At 47.8% G+C, this 19142-nt stretch overlaps 1 protein-coding gene across 2 annotated transcripts; it reads left to right on the top strand.

Annotated features, from left to right (window-relative positions):
* The first annotated feature begins 28 nt into the window (after positions 1–28).
* On the top strand, positions 29–18946 carry sid1 (secreted immunoglobulin domain 1). Of its 2 annotated transcripts, XM_056277257.1 has the most exons (3): positions 29–107; positions 16109–16248; positions 18569–18946. In XM_056277257.1, exons 2-3 carry the CDS (start codon positions 16212–16214, stop codon positions 18877–18879), a joined length of 348 nt encoding a protein of 115 aa, XP_056133232.1. In that variant the 5' UTR covers positions 29–107; positions 16109–16211; the 3' UTR covers positions 18880–18946. The 2 variants fall into 2 exon arrangements, with proteins under 2 accessions (XP_056133232.1, XP_056133231.1); XM_056277256.1 differs by lacking the exon at positions 29–107 and having other exon boundaries at positions 15992–16248.
* Positions 18947–19142: the final 196 nt, after the last annotated feature.

Below are 19142 nucleotides of genomic sequence, written 5' to 3' on the forward strand. Positions count from 1 at the left end.
CAAAGCAAAGGGGGCGTGGCCTGTGAGCGGTGGTGTGAGGACAGCCAATCGGATCTCTTTCCTTCCTAAACTCCTCCCACCACCTCCCCACCCCTTCAGAGGCAACGGTGAGTGAAATGGAAACTCAACATCTCTTTCTCAAACAGCAACAGTCAAATGTACACAACACACACACACACACACACACACACAAATACACACACTGACTCACACACACACTGACTCACACTGGAAAATGAAAGTTAAAATTCCACCGTTCTTGTGTGACGCAGTGTTTCCCTGGTAGGGTGTGTTCACTGGCTTTTTGAGAGAGAGTGCGTGTGTGTGCGTGTGCGTGCGTGTGTGCGCGTGTGTGTGTGTGTGTGAGAGAGAGAGGGAGTATGTGAGTACGTGAGTGTGTGTTTTTGTAGAGAGCTGTGGGTTTGTGTTTCTGTATTTCTCGGTACTGTAACATGGCAGAGGGAGAGGAACTGAATGCTTTTCTTTCTGGGTTTTGCAGCGCTGCAGCCCGGGTGCTCCGGTTTCCCCCCCCCCCCCCACCACCACCAGAAAGACATGCATGTTAGGGTTAGTACTCCTGCCTGTGCCCCTGAGCAAGGCACGGCCAGACGACCTGGAGATGGTCCCCGAGCGCTGCCCGGAAGCTGCCCACTGCTCCTAGCTGCACAGCTGGGGTGGCTTCCGGGCAGAGAGGGATCTCCCCCCGGGGGTCAGTAAAGTAGCTCAAAACCAGTCAAACACCATCGTCGTCTCTCTTCTCCTGGACAGAAAGCCAAACCGTTAAACCGCTGAAGCAACTACACGGGTCTAGCTGTGTACTCGCAGTACAACACGCCAACTTTTAATGTGACACACCCACTTGACAACACGACACGCCCCCTGGTGGATTAGGGATGGTCGGCCGCCAGACGCAAGATGGCGGATTGAGCAGCCACGTATTTTGGAGCTCGTCAAATCTGGTGCCAAAGTTTCGTCTGAAGTTGGCGATTCTCCACCCAGAGGCGTGAAGATGAACACACACACGCTGGTTAAACCTGCCCAGTTGGAAATGGACCGCACATGGCAGGAAACGCCGCTTGAGGTGGAAAGAAAGGAAGGTGGTCGAAAAGCGGAGCAGGACGAGCGATTGAGAGCCGCTAAACAGGCGGGCGGCTGGACACCACTCCGCCAGGAAGCAGCCGCGGGAGAAGCAAAACCCACGCCGAGAGAGGTGACGGTGAGGAGCCACAAGTCTAACCAGCCGCGGTAGGGGCGACATGAAGCCTTGAGAGGAGGGTGAACGAGCAGCTGGCCGACTTAAGGGTGCAAACACGGCAAAGTAGCGCCATGCTGCTGGCTTAGCGGAGGCACTTCCGTTTAACACCGAAGAGACGACAATGACAAAGGAAAGAAACAAAACGAGCAACTATGCAGAGAGAAGAGCGACTAGAGGAGGGGAGGGTTCTGCCCTCGCCGAGAGAAGAGGGACTAGAGGAGGGGCAGAGTTCTGCCCTCGCCGAGAGAAGAGCGACTAGAGGAGGGGCAGGGTTCTGCCCTCGCCGAGAGAAGAGCGACTAAAGGAGGGGCAGGGTTCTGCCCTCGCCGAGAGAAGAGCGACTAAAGGAGGGGCAGGGTTCTGCCCTCGCCGAGAGAAGAGCGACTAAAGGAGGGGCAGGGTTCTGCCCTCGCAGAGAGAAGAGCGACTAGAGGAGGGGCAGGGTTCTGCCCTCGCCGAGAGAAGAGCGACTAAAGGAGGGGCAGGGTTCTGCCCTCGCCGAGAGAAGAGCGACTAAAGGAGGGGCAGGGTTCTGCCCTCGCCGAGAGAAGAGCGACTAAAGGAGGGGCAGCGTTCTGCCCTCGCCGAGAGAAGAGCGACTAGAGGAGGGGCAGGGTTCTGCCCTCGCCGAGAGAAGAGCGACTAAAGGAGGGGCAGGGTTCTGCCCTCGCCGAGAGAAGAGCGACTAAAGGAGGGGCAGGGTTCTGCCCTCGCAGAGAGAAGAGCGACTAGAGGAGGGGCAGGGTTCTGCCCTCGCCGAGAGAAGAGCGACTAAAGGAGGGGCAGGGTTCTGCCCTCGCCGAGAGAAGAGCGACTAAAGGAGGGGCAGGGTTCTGCCCTCGCCGAGAGAAGAGCGACTAAAGGAGGGGCAGCGTTCTGCCCTCGCCGAGAGAAGAGCGACTAGAGGAGGGGCAGGGTTCTGCCCTCGCCGAGAGAAGAGCGACTAAAGGAGGGGCAGGGTTCTGCCCTCGCCGAGAGAAGAGCGACTAAAGGAGGGGCAGGGTTCTGCCCTCGCCGAGAGAAGAGCGACTAAAGGAGGGGCAGCGTTCTGCCCTCGCCGAGAGAAGAGCGACTAAAGGAGGGGCAGGGTTCTGCCCTCGCCGAGAGAAGAGCGACTAAAGGAGGGGCAGGGTTCTGCCCTCGCCGAGAGAAGAGCGACTAAAGGAGGGGCAGGGTTCTGCCCTCGCCGAGAGAAGAGCGACTAAAGGAGGGGCAGGGTTCTGCCCTCGCCGAGAGAAGAGCGACTAAAGGAGGGGCAGGGTTCTGCCCTCGCCGAGAGAAGAGCGACTAAAGGAGGGGCAGGGTTCTGCCCTCGCCGAGAGAAGAGCGACTAAAGGAGGGGCAGGGTTCTGCCCTCGCAGAGAGAAGAGCGACTAGAGGAGGGGCAGGGTTTCTGCCCTCGCCGCCCCCCCGGCGCGGTTATGCGGACAGAAGAGCGACTAGAGGAGGGGCAGGGTTCTGCCCTCGCCGCCTCCCCGGCGCGGTTATGCAGAGAGCTAACTCTTCCATGACGACTCACCACAGCAGTTCTGCTTCATGAACTTTACTGAACGTGACCATCAGCAGAGTGAAAGCTGAAAAAAGAACAAACCTGTTGAGGTTTATACTGATGAGGAGACTGGCGGGTACTCCTTTTTATGAACTTTATTCAGAAACAAAGAACACCACTCCTGCATGACTTCAGTTCTGCTTACGTACATCCGCCTGAGAGTGCGCCTACTGGCCTCTCGTCGTATTACCTTTAGTATAGGCTCACCACCGTATTACTCCGTGTACATGTTCAAACCCATATACTACATCCCTCTTTTTCCACAGAACAAAAAACAAAACAATCACACTATAGACTTGTTTGTTCCACTATCTATCAGTTTGAACTTACTGCATTAAGAAACAAATGCCTTTGTTCGTCTTTTCTTAAACTTCAAAATGGAGATATAACACTGTCCACAAGACCACTATGAACTGTTTAGAGGTCTGGCTTTGAATGCTTACTATATCTATTCTTGACATCAGTACAGTGTTACATTCTTCATACATTCATTGTTCATACTAGACATTCATTACGTTTTCTTTTTTTTTTCTTAAGAACTCTGCACACTCTTTGTACCCAGTCTTTGAACACTGTCACCGGGGTCAGAGGTTTCTAGCACATGACCCTCCATAAGAGCATAACTTCCTGCCACTTCTGGTGTGTTGGACCTGTGTGTCTGAACAGTTGACTGGTTGCCCCACATTTCTTGTCGCGTCATGTACATGTGGTTCTGCAGGCTGGCTTGGAGGTGGCTGCTCAGTGACACTGACATTACTGTCCTCTATTTCAGTATGTGTGTCATTCTGAATTGTTCTCAAGTGCCTCCTATTCCTCCTGTACCTTTGTCCTGCAGCCGTCACAACATTATATGACCTCGGCTCCTGTCTCTTCTGTTCTACCAGGGCAGGTTTCCAGCCTTGTGGAGTCTCTATACTGACAGCCATTCCCGGTTCGAGCACAGAGAGAGGTCTGCCATGTTGGTTGTAGTACTTTCTTGTCTCTGTTGCAGTTTAAGTAGCCTCTACTTGACTCTTGTTGGATGCCTCGGGTTGAGCACAGCACTGGCTACTGGCAATGAGGTTCTTAGGACCCGACCCATCAGCATTTCTGCAGGACAGAGCCCAAGTCCAGTCACAGGAGTGTTCCTTAAAGTCAACAGAGCCAGGTGGGGGTTTGTTTTAGTCTGCTCCGCCTTCTTCGGCATGAGTTTAATGGTCTTTATTGTGCATTCTGCCATCCCGTTAGATTGTGGATAGCCTGGGCTTGAGAATGTCCATGGTATGCCCCAGTCACTTGCAAACTGACTCATCTCAGCACTAGCAAATGGCATGTGGTCACTCACCACTTCCTTCAGAACACCATGTTTGGAAAACACAGCCTTCAGCTTTGCTATTACTGTGCTTGCTGTTTTGTTCCGCATTTGTGGACCTCAGGATATTTTGAGAAATAATCTATTTTGTGGAGGAAAGATTTGCCTTATAGCTCAAAAATGTCCACACCTACTTTGTACCATGGTAGCTCTGGCAGCTCATGGCCTTTTAGTGGCTCCTTCTGATTCTTCAGTAGGTGTTGTTGACAGGTGGGGCAGCTCCCAACCATTTGCTCTATATCAGCCGATATGTCTGGCCAATATTGATACTTGCGTGCCTGTTCTTTGGTCAGTTGTACTCCTTGGTGGGCTATGTGCAGTCTCTGTAGCATGTCTGATCTCAACTTTTTAGGGATAATGAATCTGTCTCCTGTCATCAGGACCCCCCTATTTGCTGTGATTATGTCTCTGACTGGCCAATAGACTTTAAGCTCAGCATCTGTCTGTTTTTGTGCTTTGCCCACCCTCTCTGGTGAATGTCTAGTAGCTTTTGTGAGGTCCGGTCCTCCTCAGTTGCCATCTTAAGCCTCTCGTGCATCTCTCTTCCCAGAGCCTCAGTTGCTTCCATGGCATAGACTACCTTTTCATCTGTAGTCATGGACTCCGCTTGTGTTTCCACTGCACCAAACGCTCTGGATAAAGTGTCTGCTATTAGCATTTCCTTTCCAGGTGTGTACTTGATGTGGAGATTGTAACGCTGAAGCTGTAGCAGCATTCGTTGTAGTCTGGCAGGTGCCTGTCCTAATGGCTTTGTGAATATAGCTTCCAGAGGCTTGTGGTCTGACTGCACCACCACATGTGCACCAAACACGTACTGGTGGAATTTTCGTGTTGCAACCACGATCCCAAGCAGTTCTTTTTCAATCTGCGCATAGTTTTGCTCGGCCTGTGTTAGGGCTCTGGATGCATATGCCACTTGCCGTCCTCGCTGCAGCAGGCACGCACCTAGCCCATCTTTCGATGCATCAGCTTGGAGGACTATCTGCTGTTTTGGGTCGAAGAATTTCAGCACTGGAGCCTCAGTTAGTGCTGTCTTGAGCTTGTTCAGGGAGGCATCCTGTTCATGTGACCACAGCCACTGCATATCTTTCCTCAGTAGCTGCCGTAAGGATGCTGTCACTGTTGCTTCATTAGGTATGTATTGGGACAGGTACTTAGTCATACCTAGTAGCCTTTGTAGACCCTTTCTATCTTCTGGTGCTGGCATGTGTACAATAGCATTCACCTTGTCACTGTCTGGCCGTACTCCCTTAGGGTTTATCACGTGTCCCATGTACTTCATCTCCGTCACTTTGTACTGCACTTTGTCTCGACATGTTCCTTCGCATCAGCTGCAGCGATGATCATATCGTCGGCTATCACCTGTACACCGTCAATGTCACCAAATGTTTCACTGTTCTTCTGTTGGAAGACTTCGCTGGCCGATTTTATATCGAATGGGAGATGCTTTGAACCTGTAACGCCCCCATGGCGTGTTGAAGGTGCATAACAGTGACGATGCTCTGTCCAGCTTAATTTGCCAATATCCATCTTTGTCATCGAGTATTGTAAATATTCTCTTGCCAGACAGTCTGCTTTGGACATCTGTAGGTGTCGGTATGGAGTAGTGCTGTCATCTGATGGCTTTGTTCAGCTCTTGAGGATCAAGGCAAAGTCTGAGTGAGCCATTTTTCTTTTCAGTTATTACCAAGCTGTTCACCCACTGTGTCGGTTCTGTTACTGGAGTGATGACATCAGCTTTTTCCAGCTGACTCAGTGTCTTTTTCAGTTTGTCCATGACGGCAAACGGGATTTTTCTGCAGCCATGGATCATGGGGGGTCACTTCTGGTTCAATGTGAATGTGATGCTCACCAGGGAACTCCCCAAGCCCCTGGAACACCTCTGGATACTGCCTCACCAGCTCTTCTTTGGTTGCAGGTGAGCTCTCCTTGATTTCATCAAAACGTCTGACCAAGTTCAACTCCTCACATGCTGCTCTTCCAAGAATTGGAGATGCTGACTGCTTAATGGCATAGAACTGGAGCTTGGACTCTGCTCACTCAGTACTGCATTTCAGGTAGGTGCTACCGGCTGGCTTAATCTGGTTACCTCCATAAACTCTTAATACTGTGTTTGTGGGACTAAGGCGTACTTTGCCAGGGAGTTTTCTGACCTGTTCTAGAGGGAGAACACTAGCGTCAGCACCCGTGTCTAGTTTAAAGATGATGGGCACTCCTCTAATTGACAAAGTAGCTCGCCACGGCATATCACTAGCTTTATTCAGTGCATTTACCTGGGTGCACTCCAGACTGCCCACAAATAGTGAATCCACTGTCTGCACTGCTTGCACTCCTTTCATTCTGCACATCTTGGCAAAGTGACTGCCCTTCCCACAAGCTCTGCACTTCGTTCCATACGCTGGACATGCTTTTGGGCCATGTGACATTAGCCTTATTTTGCCTTATTGGTCTTGTTGCCTCCGTTATTGCATGCACCTCATGTTCCTTCTTTGCGCACACCATTATGCTGATTTGCTCCGTGGCTATCTCTGATGCCCTGCAAATATCAATGGCTTTAGTCAGGTCAGGTTAGGTTCTCTCAGCAGTTTCTCTTTCAGATGCTTATCTGTAACACTGAAAACGATTTTGTCTCTCAGCGTGTCATTTTCGGTTATTCCGAACTCACAGTCTTTGCTCCTGTGTTTTAGCTCTGTGACAAATTTGTCAATGTGCATCGGTTCTTGCATTGCATACGTCCAAAATTGGTGCCTCTCAAATACCACGTTTTCTTTGGCGTACAGTAATCTCTGAAAGCCTGCAATATGTGGTCCACCTGCACGTGTTGGGGCTCGGCCCTGGCTATGTCAAGTGTGTTGTACACCTCGAGCGCTTCTTCGCCTAGCGTGTGCAGTAATATCGCCACTTGCACCTCCTTTTCCTTTTTCCACATTTCAGTTGCCGTCATGTACAACCTATATCTTTGCTCCCGTCTGCGCCAGTTTTCACATATGTTGGCTATTAATACTAACGGAGGTGGTGATTTAAACTGTTCCATTGTGTTTTCTCTTCCGCGTTAGCGTAACCCCAAACTCTCCTGACTTTAGCGCCGTCGGACCCGACACGTCTCCGTTTAGTCACTGGGACTTTTCAACAAGCTCACCGCTCTCTTCTCTCGGTCTCTCGTCTTCTTCGGCGATTAAACATCAAACGCCGCCACTTCTGACACCATGTTGTGGTTTCTACCGATGAGGAGACTGGCGGGTAGTCCTTTTTATGAACTTTATTCAGCAACAAAGAACAACAACCGTGCATGCGTATCCTAACCGACTTCAGTTCTGCTTACGTACATCCGCCTGAGAGCGCGCCTGCTGGCCTCTCGTCGTATTACCTATAGTATAGGCTCACCACCGTATTACTCCGTGTATATATTCAAACCCATATACTATTAAACCGCATCAGTCACGCACAAAATATCCCCATAATCTAGTGTAACGACCACAGATAACTAGACTCGCTAGCTGTTGGCTAACGGGTTGCACCCTTTAGTCCAGCGGTGGCTAACCATGTGCCATGGAGAGCCATGTGTATGCAGGTTTTCATTCCAACCCGACTCCACACCAGGTGATTCCACCGATTAGCAAGCCCTTCAGCCAAAGAGGAAGATGGTATCAGTGAAATCACCTGGTGTGGCTCTCCATGGCACATGATTAGCCACCCCTGCTTTAGTCGACTGGTTATCGTAGTCGCCCGTGGTGCGGGAGACCCGAGTTCGCGTCCTGGCTGCGGCGGTTCCCGGGCTGACCTCCGAATTCGGGAATAGGAGCTCCCTGACGCCACTGGGCGCACGCGCTTCCGATGGCCTCACGGTCTCACCTTCCCACTTCTGACACCAATGTAGCGAATTCGGGGGGTAGCCCGGGAACCGCCGCAGCCAGGACGCAAACCCGGGTCTCCCGCACCACGGGCGACTACGATAACCAGTCGACTAAAGGGTGCGATCCGTTAGCCAAGGGCTAGCGAGTCTCCTTATCCGTGGTTGTTACACTACCCCCCTCCTTCGGGAAGCTTCAGCATACGAGCACCCTCATGCCTCTGGGCGCACGCGCTTCCGATGGCGCTTTGCCAATGGCGCTTTCAGTATAGCTTCGGGTGGGGTTTTTTTTAGTGGGGGGTGCTATTTCAATGACATCATCACAGAGAATGCTGCGCGCTGACATATGCTTCGTTCACAAACCACACACGAATCATCCCACTTTATAGCAAAGGATCCGCGAATTTATTCCACACCAAACGCATCCAGTCAGGTATGTGCAGTTAATTACAGGCCGCAGTAGCTCCAAGTCGGAGGGGGAGTCAAATCATTGCCAATACTTATTATTATATTCAACATCACTGGTTTACTTAGTCATTACACAGTATAGGCCTAGTTAAGTTTGAAGTTGAGATTGTAATCCATAAAACACATTAAGCACAGCAGGCCGCGCCTAAAAAATGTCACCAGTGTTACTCACCATTGATGTTTTTATTTCGACCACAGGACGTCCTGCTCAAAAAAGTCAAAAGAAATCACCACACTGGGTCAGGAGCAGAATCCTTGAGAGATTCGGTTGAAGGTCTCGTTCTCGTGTCCTCAGCCGAGCAATGGTAGCTCAGCCAAGTTGTCACATAGCCTGTCGGATCCCACTGGTTTAGAGTTGGCTGTGTAGTTTGATGAACATCAAGGCGGATACCCGTTCCGTTCAATCAGTAACTTCGTGCAGATCGGGGTGACAATTAGATTCATCTAGCTGAATCCCCTTTCGCACTCTGCAGTGCTACATGGATGAGTTTGGTGCAATTCATTAAAGACCTGAGCTCATCAGGTGTAGCATCCCCATAGCTCACGATAAAGTCTCTGAATCCATTAATTGCACTAAAAGTTGGCAGCCTGAATCTTTTACAGAGTTCACTTATTTCCACCCCTCCAAAAACCAGGTACTGGTGCTGGTGGCCAGTTACTGCGTTCCACGACTTTCAGTTGTGCAATCAAATGGACACACTCCGACTCAGCCTGGGAGGTTGCTGCTGGCCCTGATGCAGTGGTGAACATTCGATGGTTCAGATTACATGACATGACATGACATTACAGTCATTTAGCCGACGCTTTTATCCAAAGTGACTTACAATAGGTGCATCATTTAATGTAGGAGATCAGGAGAACTACTAGTCATCAGCGGTCATAAGTGCATCTAAACAAGCATCTAAGAGCAAAACCAGTGCTAAAGTAAAACTGTAAGAAAGAGGTTTTTTTTTCTAAATAAGTGAATACAATAAGTGCTGAGAGCAAGTAACAGGGTAGTAGTTATTGAAGAGGTGAGTTTTCAACCTGCGCTGAAAGATGGGCAGTGACTCCGCTGTCCTGACATTAGTGGGGAGTTCATTCCACCACTGTGGGGCCAGGACAGAACAGAGCTGGGACCGGGTCTATCGGCAGCAGGGGCCTCTGAGCGACGGGGCAACCAGGCGTCCCGAGGCAGCAGAGCCAAGTGGTCGGGTGGGGTGTAGGGCTTGACCATGGCCTGGAGATAGGAAGGAGCTGTTCTTTTCACTGCCCTGTAGACCAGCACCAGAGTCTTAAACTGGATGCGAGCAGCTCCTGGGAGCCAGTGTGGGGACATGAGAAGGGGAGTTGTGTGGGAGAACTTAGGGTGGTTGAACACCAGCTAGACTAAAGGGTCAGACCCGTGAGCCAGCGGCCAGCGTGTCTTCTTATCCGTTACACTACCCTCCTCCTTCGGAAAGCGCGTCCCCGCGCTTAAGCATATCAGCTCCTTCACGCCTCAGGGCGCCTACGCTTCCGATGGCCTTACGGTCGCTCCATCCCACTTCTGACACCAATGTAGCGAATTCGGGGGACAACGCAACCACAGGAACTGCCGCGGCCGGGAAGCGAACCCGTATCGCCCGCACCGCAGGAGACATCGCTAACCGCTAGACTAAAGGGTCAGACGCGTTACAATATTATCGCATACTTTCTCCAGGGTCTGAGTTTTTGCATTCTCGTGTATATGTAACCCTATTCTTCTGTCTGTCGGCCCGAACACCCCTTGAAGGGTCTCTGCGTTGTTTTATTTTTTCCAGTGTATATTGACTCCGGGGCGGACGGAGGGAGAAGACAGTTGTACAGACGGGAGACGGAAGTCCTGATGGCGGCTAAGGCAGAGCAGGTTTTGCTGCATTTATCAGCTCTATCACATAGGTACAGCACCACTCGCAGCACACAGGCAGCTTGTAAGGCAAAACGGAACTGGCTCTACAGTAGCCACGGAGGGACAAAAGACCCAGAATTCGGAAACACTCCAGAAAGAAAAATACGCGCCGACAATGCAAGATCACCCTCTGCTGGCGATTAAGTGTAGCTCACTTTCTTACATATTCGTTCGGCAGCAGTGTGACTATTAGACTGTTTATGTTTAATTATCTTTTTTCTCAGCGAAGTCAAAATTGCGCTCTTATCCTTTCCGCAGTGCATTACAGTGCTGCAAACGTCTCTGATAGAATGCTGTCTAGGGTCTGTCTTGTCCGAGTAGCCTTGTTCATTACTCTGCCCTCACTCTTGTCCCGATGCAGTTATGCAGACAGCCAACTCTTCCATGACGATGCCTGAAAGTAGTTCTGTTTCAGGAACTTTACTGAACGTGACCATCAACAGACAGAGTGAAAACCGAAACAAAAGAAGAAACCCGCATCAGTCACGCACAAAAATATCCCAATGAGCTAACACTAGCTAGCGAGATAAAACACCAACGCTAGCGGGCTAACGCCAGTGAGCTAACATGCTAACGCTAGCGCCATTGTGCCAGCAGCAACCAACATAGATTTTAGCCTTCTATAAAACAAATGTTAAAACAAATCACAACAATGGCATAGGCACACAAAGCCTGAATTACCCCCCCCCTTTTCTCCCCACTTGTATCCGGCCAATTACCCCACTCTTCCGAGCCGTCCCGATCGCTGCTGCACCCCCTCTGCCGACCCAGGGAGGGCTGCAGACTACCACATGCCTCCTCCCATACATGTGGAGTCACCAGTCACTTCTTTTCACCTGACAGTGAGGAGTTTCACCGCATTATTATGAATCTCACGGCACTTCTAGGCAAGACACGCCCCGCGTAGCATCCAGGGTGAGGATTCTAGCAAGACCTGCCTCTGATTAGCTAACCTTAACCCTAACTCCGCCCTAACCCGAACCTTAACCAGCCCAACCAACGGAAGTAACGAGTACTGGCCAAGCTGGCCAATCCTAGCACTTGAATGCTACGCAGGGCGTGTCTTGCCGAGAAGTGACGTTGGAGTGTCGCCAGGAGGACGTTGCGCGTGGGAGGATCACGCTATTCGAACCGGAGGTCCCCGTGCAAAGCCTAACTTATTCTAACTAATAACTTACAGTCTGTGCTCAGCATTGGCAAACTGAGCTTCAGGCTTCTGCATGACTGGGAGAAGACGACAGCGAGATGAACGTTCTATTTCTTGTTACAACGCAGGTCAAAGTTCAGCGTAGGAAAACGAACATCAAATTTGATCGACAAGCCGGAACTTGCTTGAGTAAACATAACAAGGCTCTGAAAACCTGCAGGAGCCATAACCTTCAGAGAACAAGAAAGATGCAGAATGATGTGGTGTCTCCGGATCAAGGGCTTGGAAGAGAAAAAAGATGAAGCTATTAGAGCACAAGTCACCCAAATTAAGATTGTTCCAGATATGCAGCCAAAAATGGAAGAAGCAGTTGATATTGTGCATAGAGTCGGGAGAAAGATGGACAATAGGAACAGACATGTCATCGTTTTGCTTGCTCAAAGACGGGTGAAGGAAGAGGTCTGGCGTCGGAGCAAAGACTCGCCGGTCTGTAAGGATAAAGGCATTCGTTTTGCTGAAGTGCTGCCACTGGAGGATTGGGAAGAGAGGAGAACGCTGTGGCCCCAAACTGAACAAGCCAGGAGAGCAGAGAAACTGGCTTTCCCCCGTGGCCCTCATGGATACATTGAAGGACAACGAATTGGGGTTGGCAGGGAAAATCCTACGCTTGTGACTGTGATAGAGTGGGAAAAGCCTACGCTTATTGTAATGAATGAAAGGTGACTTTGATAGAGTGGGAAAATCCTACGCTTGTGACCGTGATAGAGTGGGTAAATCCTACGCTTGTGACTGTGATAGAGTGGGAAAATCTTACGCTTGTGACTGTGATAGAATGGGAAAATCCTACGCTTGTGACTGTGATAGAATGGGAAAATCCTACGCTTGTGACTGTGATAGAGTGAGAAAATCCTACGGTTGTGACTGTGATAGAGTGGGAAAATCCTACGCTTGTGACTGTGATAGAGTGGGAAAATCCTACGCTTGTGACTGTGATAGAATGGGAAAATCCTACGCTTGTGACTGTGATAGAGTGGGAAAAGCCTACGCTTGTGACTGTGATAGAGTGGGAAAATCCTACGCTTGTGACTGTGATAGAGTGGGAAAATCCTACGCTTGTGACTGTGATAGAGTGGGAAAAGCCTACGCTTGTGACTGTGATAGAGTGGGAAAATCCTACGCTTGTGACTGTGATAGAATGGGAAAAGCCTACGCTTGTGACTGTGATAGAATGGGAAAAGCCTACGCTTGTGACTATGATAGAGTGGGAAAAGTCTACGCTTGTGACTGTGATAGAGTGGGAAAATCCTACGCTTGTGACTGTGATAGAATGGGAAAATCCTACGCTTGTGACTGCGATAGAGTGGGAAAATCCTACGCTTGTGACTGTGATAGAGTGGGAAAATCCTACGCTTGTGACTGTGAGAGTGAGAAAAGCCTACGCTCGTGACTGTGAGAGTGGGAAAATCCTACGCTTGTGACTGTGAGAGTGGGAAAACTACTAATGGGTCATTCGAGCCCTGTAAAAGTTACGGTTCACCCAGTCACTGAGTGGGCTGATTAAAGGAATACTACACGTGAAGTTCGTATTTATTCACTTTTGTTCTAGTTTTAATGGTAAATGTTAAAATTTCCTTTTGTTCAACGCCCGGGATTTCACTCCTACCTAAAACGACCATGTGCCGTCAAATTCCGGCCGGTTTTTAAACTCTATATCGTGTCAAGATAAATACCCAACTAAGATATTAATGTATTACATATGTTAGCATGTCTGTTAGGAAATGAGTGACACCAAATTAACATTTTAACAACTCTAATACTATTTTTAAACAATTTAAACTTCAGAGAGACATGGTCGAACTTGAGTAGCAAGTGTGGTGCGTCTGTAACCAGACATGTCGGCAATAATCACACAGCAAGTTGAGACTATGTGTCTGCACTGGAGGACGCTCGTGTGTTTCTAGGACACAGCAACGAACTTCACGAAGGAAACGATGCGACCAACACACGTCATAAATACTCACATGACGCGAACGATTACGTGCAGTCATTTTGCACAATCAAAAGCGGTCATTTTGACCGCTCGGTGGTTTTAGGTAGATCTTATTTAAAAAAATTGTGTGCAATTGATCTAAAACTAATTTTAATGCAAATATACATAATTTTAGGAGAATTCAGGGTGCGGCAGGTCTGTATCTTTTTTTCACAAAGTTATTAAATTTTGAAAATCCAAAACAGTCATATGACCGTCTTGGTCATTCTAGTGTTGTTGGGAACTTTGTTCTTCCTAAAATTGCAGTCATAGACAGTAAAAACTGGTGGCTGGTCACTGATGTCATTTATTAAAGAGCCGGTCTCAGCGTGGCCTTCTATAATGTTGTGAACATATTGTCTACTGAGGTGACACAGTGTGGTGTGGTTCTGCTGGGTCTAGTGATTTTAGGATATAAACCCAAGCTATACATTGGGTTAATGAACTCTCCTGCCTTATTGTGCTTATCCCCACATACGAGCATACTCTTTTGTGACGACTTTGAATAAATTTCTTCTGTCCAGTCCTTAAATATTTAAATATTCGACCTCGGTGATCTACAAATACAACTTAAGATTCCATTCTTCTTTTTGTCCATATGGATTTCAGCTGTGATACCTTCCAGCACTTCATCCACAGCGATGACATAACTTCTACCACCTTGTAAGTCCGGCTGTTGCTCACATTCAAAGCCCCCCCCCCCCTCCATTTTTACTCCTCCTCTTCTTAAGAGACAGTTCATGACCAGCTAACTGGAGGTTAACACGTTCTCAGGGAGATCCATGTTTCAGATACAGCTGTTATGTTTAGCGGACTCCGGAAGTGATCAGATCTTCTCTGGTGTTTTGGAAGATGGCGCACAGGCTTCTGCTGTTAATGTGGATAACTGAAATGTTCTGATCTGACTTGACCGTCGTATTGAACAGTTGAACATCGGTCTAGCATAGACAGCTGTTGATGTTGTTGTTGAAGAAGTTACTTTCTGGGTTAATATCACTTTCCATGTCCTGTGATTTGTGTTGGGAATACCTGAAGGTCTTTAGTTCCCTTTCTCCATGTTCTCTAATCCTTGCTGTCAGCTGATCATCCATGTCTCAGGCCGGACACGAGACACTACTGTCTGCTCTGCCCATGGTTGGGTAGAAGCTTCTACTTCGCATGTTTCATTGATTGGTGTGTTGGACCTTGTTGTGTTGTTTAGTACAGCAACAAACAAAACTTTCTTATGAAGTTACGTGATCATAAAGTTACATGAGCATGAAGTTTCATAAAGTTACATGAGCATGAAGTTACATGGTCATAAAGTTACATGAGCATGAAGTTACATGGTCATAAAGTTACATGAGCATGAAGTTACATGGTCATAAAGTTACATGAGCATGAAGTTACATGGTCATAAAGTTTCATGAGCATGAAGTTACATGGTCATAAAATTACATGATCATAGTTACATGATCATAACGTTACATGATCATGAAGTTACATGAGCATGAAGTTACATGGTCATAAAGTTACATGAGCATGAAGTTACATGGTCATAAAGTTTCATGAGCATGAAGTTACATGTTCAAAGTTACATGATCATAGTTACATGATCATAACTTTACATGATCATGAAGTTACATGGTCATAAAGTTACATGAAGTTACATGGTCATAAAGTTTCATGAAGTTACATGATCATAACGTTACATGATCATGAAGTTATATGATCATAAAGTTACATGATCATAACGTTACATGATCATGAAGTTACATGATCATAAAGTTACATGGTCATAAAGTTACATGATCATAACGTTACATGATCATGACGTTACATGATCATGAAGTTACATGATCATAAAGTTACATGATCATAACGTTACATGATCATGAAGTTTCATGAGCATGAAGTTACATGGTCATAAAGTTTCATGAGCATGAAGTTACATGGTCATAAAGTTACATGAGCATGAAGTTACATGGTCATAAAGTTACATGATCATGAAGTTACATGGTCATAAAGTTACATGATCATGAAGTTACATGATCATAAAGTTTCATGATCATAACGTTACATGATCATAACGTTACAAGATCATAACGTTACAAGATCATGAAGTTACATGATCATGAAGTTTCATGATCATAACGTTTCATGATCATAACGTTACATGATCATAACGTTACAAGATCATGAAGTTACATGATCATGAAGTTACATGATCATAAAGTTTCATGATCATAACGTTACATGATCATAACGTTACAAGATCATAACCTTACAAGATCATGAAGTTACATGATCATAATGGGATTTTCCTTCCCGTCATGGTCATGTAACTTTGACAGGAAACACCAGAGCTGTGCGTAGTGTGTTATCTGTGTCTAACAAATTGTCCTGCTGTAGTGAAATGGACCACAACTAACTTCTGTCTGGCAGGGAGGAAAACAGATTAAGAAAAAAAAAGTAAAATCCTGTCGCACGGTTTGGGTGTAATAGAAAGTACACGTGATTTGTAGTCAATGGGACAAGACCTGCAGAAACACCGGAATGCTCCTTTAACAGGCTTCTGTTTAAGGTGGAGCATCTCGCTCACGCTCCACACTGAAGAAGAAGAAGTGTAGCGTGTCCTCCAGACGTTTCTCCGGTCTCACACCTCCTTCAGAAGATGACGTCTGTCAGAATCCTGCTCGTTATTCTGAGCTGTAAGTAGATATTTACTATCACATTTAATTACTTTTGGTTTTGTTGCACTGCCCAGTTGTCTGGGTGAAGGTTTAGCCACACAATTAACCCACACATTGTGTGTACTGCCCTCGTCTTACAGGTCATTTATGAGCCACCTTCATTAAACCTCTAAATTAAAGCAACTTAATTTAATGTTAAACCCCAAATCTGCAGGAAGAAAGAAACAAGCTGTCATTCATCACAAACTGTGTGACTGTCTGGGTTTTCCCTCGGCACACTGTGGGAAGGCTGCATTAACCCAGGGGGCACCACTCGTTTTATAGGGTCACACATGACCCACACATGTCTTAGGGTCACACATGACCCCAACATGTCTCGGGGTCACATATGACCCCAACATGTCTTAGGGTCACACATGACCCCAACATGTCTTAGGGTCACACATGACCAACACATGTCTTAGGGTCACACATGACCCACACATGTCTTAGGGTCACACATGACCCCAACATGTCTTAGGGTCACACATGACCCACACATGTCTTAGGGTCACACATGACCCACACATGTCTTAGGGTCACACATGACCAACACATGTCTTAGGGTCACACATGACCCACACATGTCTTAGGGTCACACATGACCCCAACATGTCTTAGGGTCACACATGACCAACACATGTCTTAGGGTCAAACATGACCCACACATGTCTTAGGGTCACACATGACCAACACATGTCTTAGGGTCACACATGACCCCAACATGTCTTAGGGTCACACATGACCCACACATGTCTTAGGGTCAAACATGACCCACACATGTCTTAGGGTCACACATGACCAACACATGTCTTAGGGTCACACATGACCCACACATGTCTTAGGGTCAAACATGACCCACACATGTCTTAGGGTCACACATGACCCACACATGTCTTAGGGTCAAACATGACCCACACATGTCTTAGGGTCACACATGACCAACACATGTCTTAGGGTCACACATGACTCACACATGTCTTAGGGTCACACATGGCCCTAAGACATGTCTTAGGGTCACACATGACCCCAACATGTCTTAGGGTCACACATGACCCACACATGTCTTAGGGTCAAACATGACCCACACATGTCTTAGGGTCACACATGACCCCAACATGTCTTAGGGTCACACATGACCCACACATGTCTTAGGGTCACACATGACCCACACATGTCTTAGGGTCACACATGACCAACACATGTCTTAGGGTCACACATGACCCCAACATGTCTTAGGGTCACACATGACCCACACATGTCTTAGGGTCACACATGACCCACACATGTCTTAGGGTCACACATGACCAACACATGTCTTAGGGTCACACATGACCCACACATGTCTTAGGGTCACACATGGCCCTAAGACATGTCCCTAAGACAATCGTAGTACCCTAGTGGTGTACAGCTTTGATGGAAATATGAACCAAGACAACGTTTGACTGTCTCTGGTGCTGGAGTCCCTCTAGGAAAAGTCATCATCACGTTTCAGGTTGAGAAAAGACCATTTGGAGTCTTCTGTCTGCTGTTCAACACTGTCATGGGTCGTTTTGACCTGGAAGACGACAAAAGAAGCGTGGATCTCCACGGCATGTCTGTGATGTTCTCATTCATCCAGGTCATGGTTATCCAGAGGAGCTGAATCAAGTGTTGAACAGAGAACGTAGTGTTGAACCTAGACGACACGAAAAGGGCAAAACAGAAACAGATTCGGAGGTTTTGAGTTGCTTTCACAGTTTGGTATAAACCAGTCAGTGCTTGGCTGCTTAAATACCACCAAGTCCACTTTACTCTGCCCATTTAAGAAATGTTCTAGCTGGTTTTATATGGAACCTGGTTCTGCTCTTATGTGGAACCTGGTTCTGCTATTATGTGGAACCTGGTTCTGCTATTATGTGGAACCTGGTTCTGCTCTTATGTGGAACCTGGTTCTGCTATTATGTGGAACCTGGTTCTGTTTTTATGTGGAACCTGGTTCTGCTCTTATGTGGAACCTGGTTCTGCTCTTATGTGGAACCTGGTTCTGTTTTTATGTGGAACCTGGTTCTGCTCTTATGTGGAACCTGGTTCTGCTCTTATGTGGAACCTGGTTCTGTTTTTATGTGGAACCTGGTTCTGCTCTTATGTGGAACCTGGTTCTGTTTTTATGTGGAACCTGGTTCTGCTCTTATGTGGAACCTGGTTCTGCGCCACTCTTCATTCATCTCATCTACAAGCTGCACACTGTTTATCTTCCCCTGCCCAGTTAATTCAACAGGGAATCAAACCGTTAACGGTTTCTTTTCCTCGTCTTCAGGTCTGAGGAGTCACGTGGCGTCTGTATCAGTGAATATTGGAGACGACGTCACACTGCAGTGCCCCCTGCTGCCTTTCTCCAGCATGACCGCAGTCAGCTGGTACCGGCAGAGGGGAGCGGAGGCCCCTCAGCTGCTCCTCAGTTACAACTTGACCGACGCCTCCTTGGTGACCTTTGGCCCCGGCTTCCACGACGGGAAGGTTTCTGTTCGGGTCGACAGGTTGGAGCGTCACTGGCTTCTGCTCCGACGCTGTGACGTCACCGACTCTGCTGTTTATTACTGTTCTGCGGCTGAATACATTCAGCAGTGATTGATGACATCCATCATCAATCAATCAATCAATCAAATGTTTACGTGTCTGTTAATAAACAAAAAGAAGTGCATAATAAGTCTCCGTGTCATTGCCTTGGCTGCTTCTGTTGGTGAGGGGGTGGAGGTGGTGAGAGGTCTGAAATATTTCCAGAAGAAAGTCGTACACATGGTGTTTGGTTTGTAGTTTCCCAAACACCGAACTCTTTACTACTCTGTCAGCCTCTTCTGAAGTCTCCGTGAGCACTTGCTGGGGTGGACGGA

This window comes from Lampris incognitus, chromosome 3 (genome assembly GCF_029633865.1).
Source record: "Lampris incognitus isolate fLamInc1 chromosome 3, fLamInc1.hap2, whole genome shotgun sequence".
Taxonomy (NCBI): Eukaryota; Metazoa; Chordata; class Actinopteri; order Lampriformes; family Lampridae; genus Lampris; species Lampris incognitus.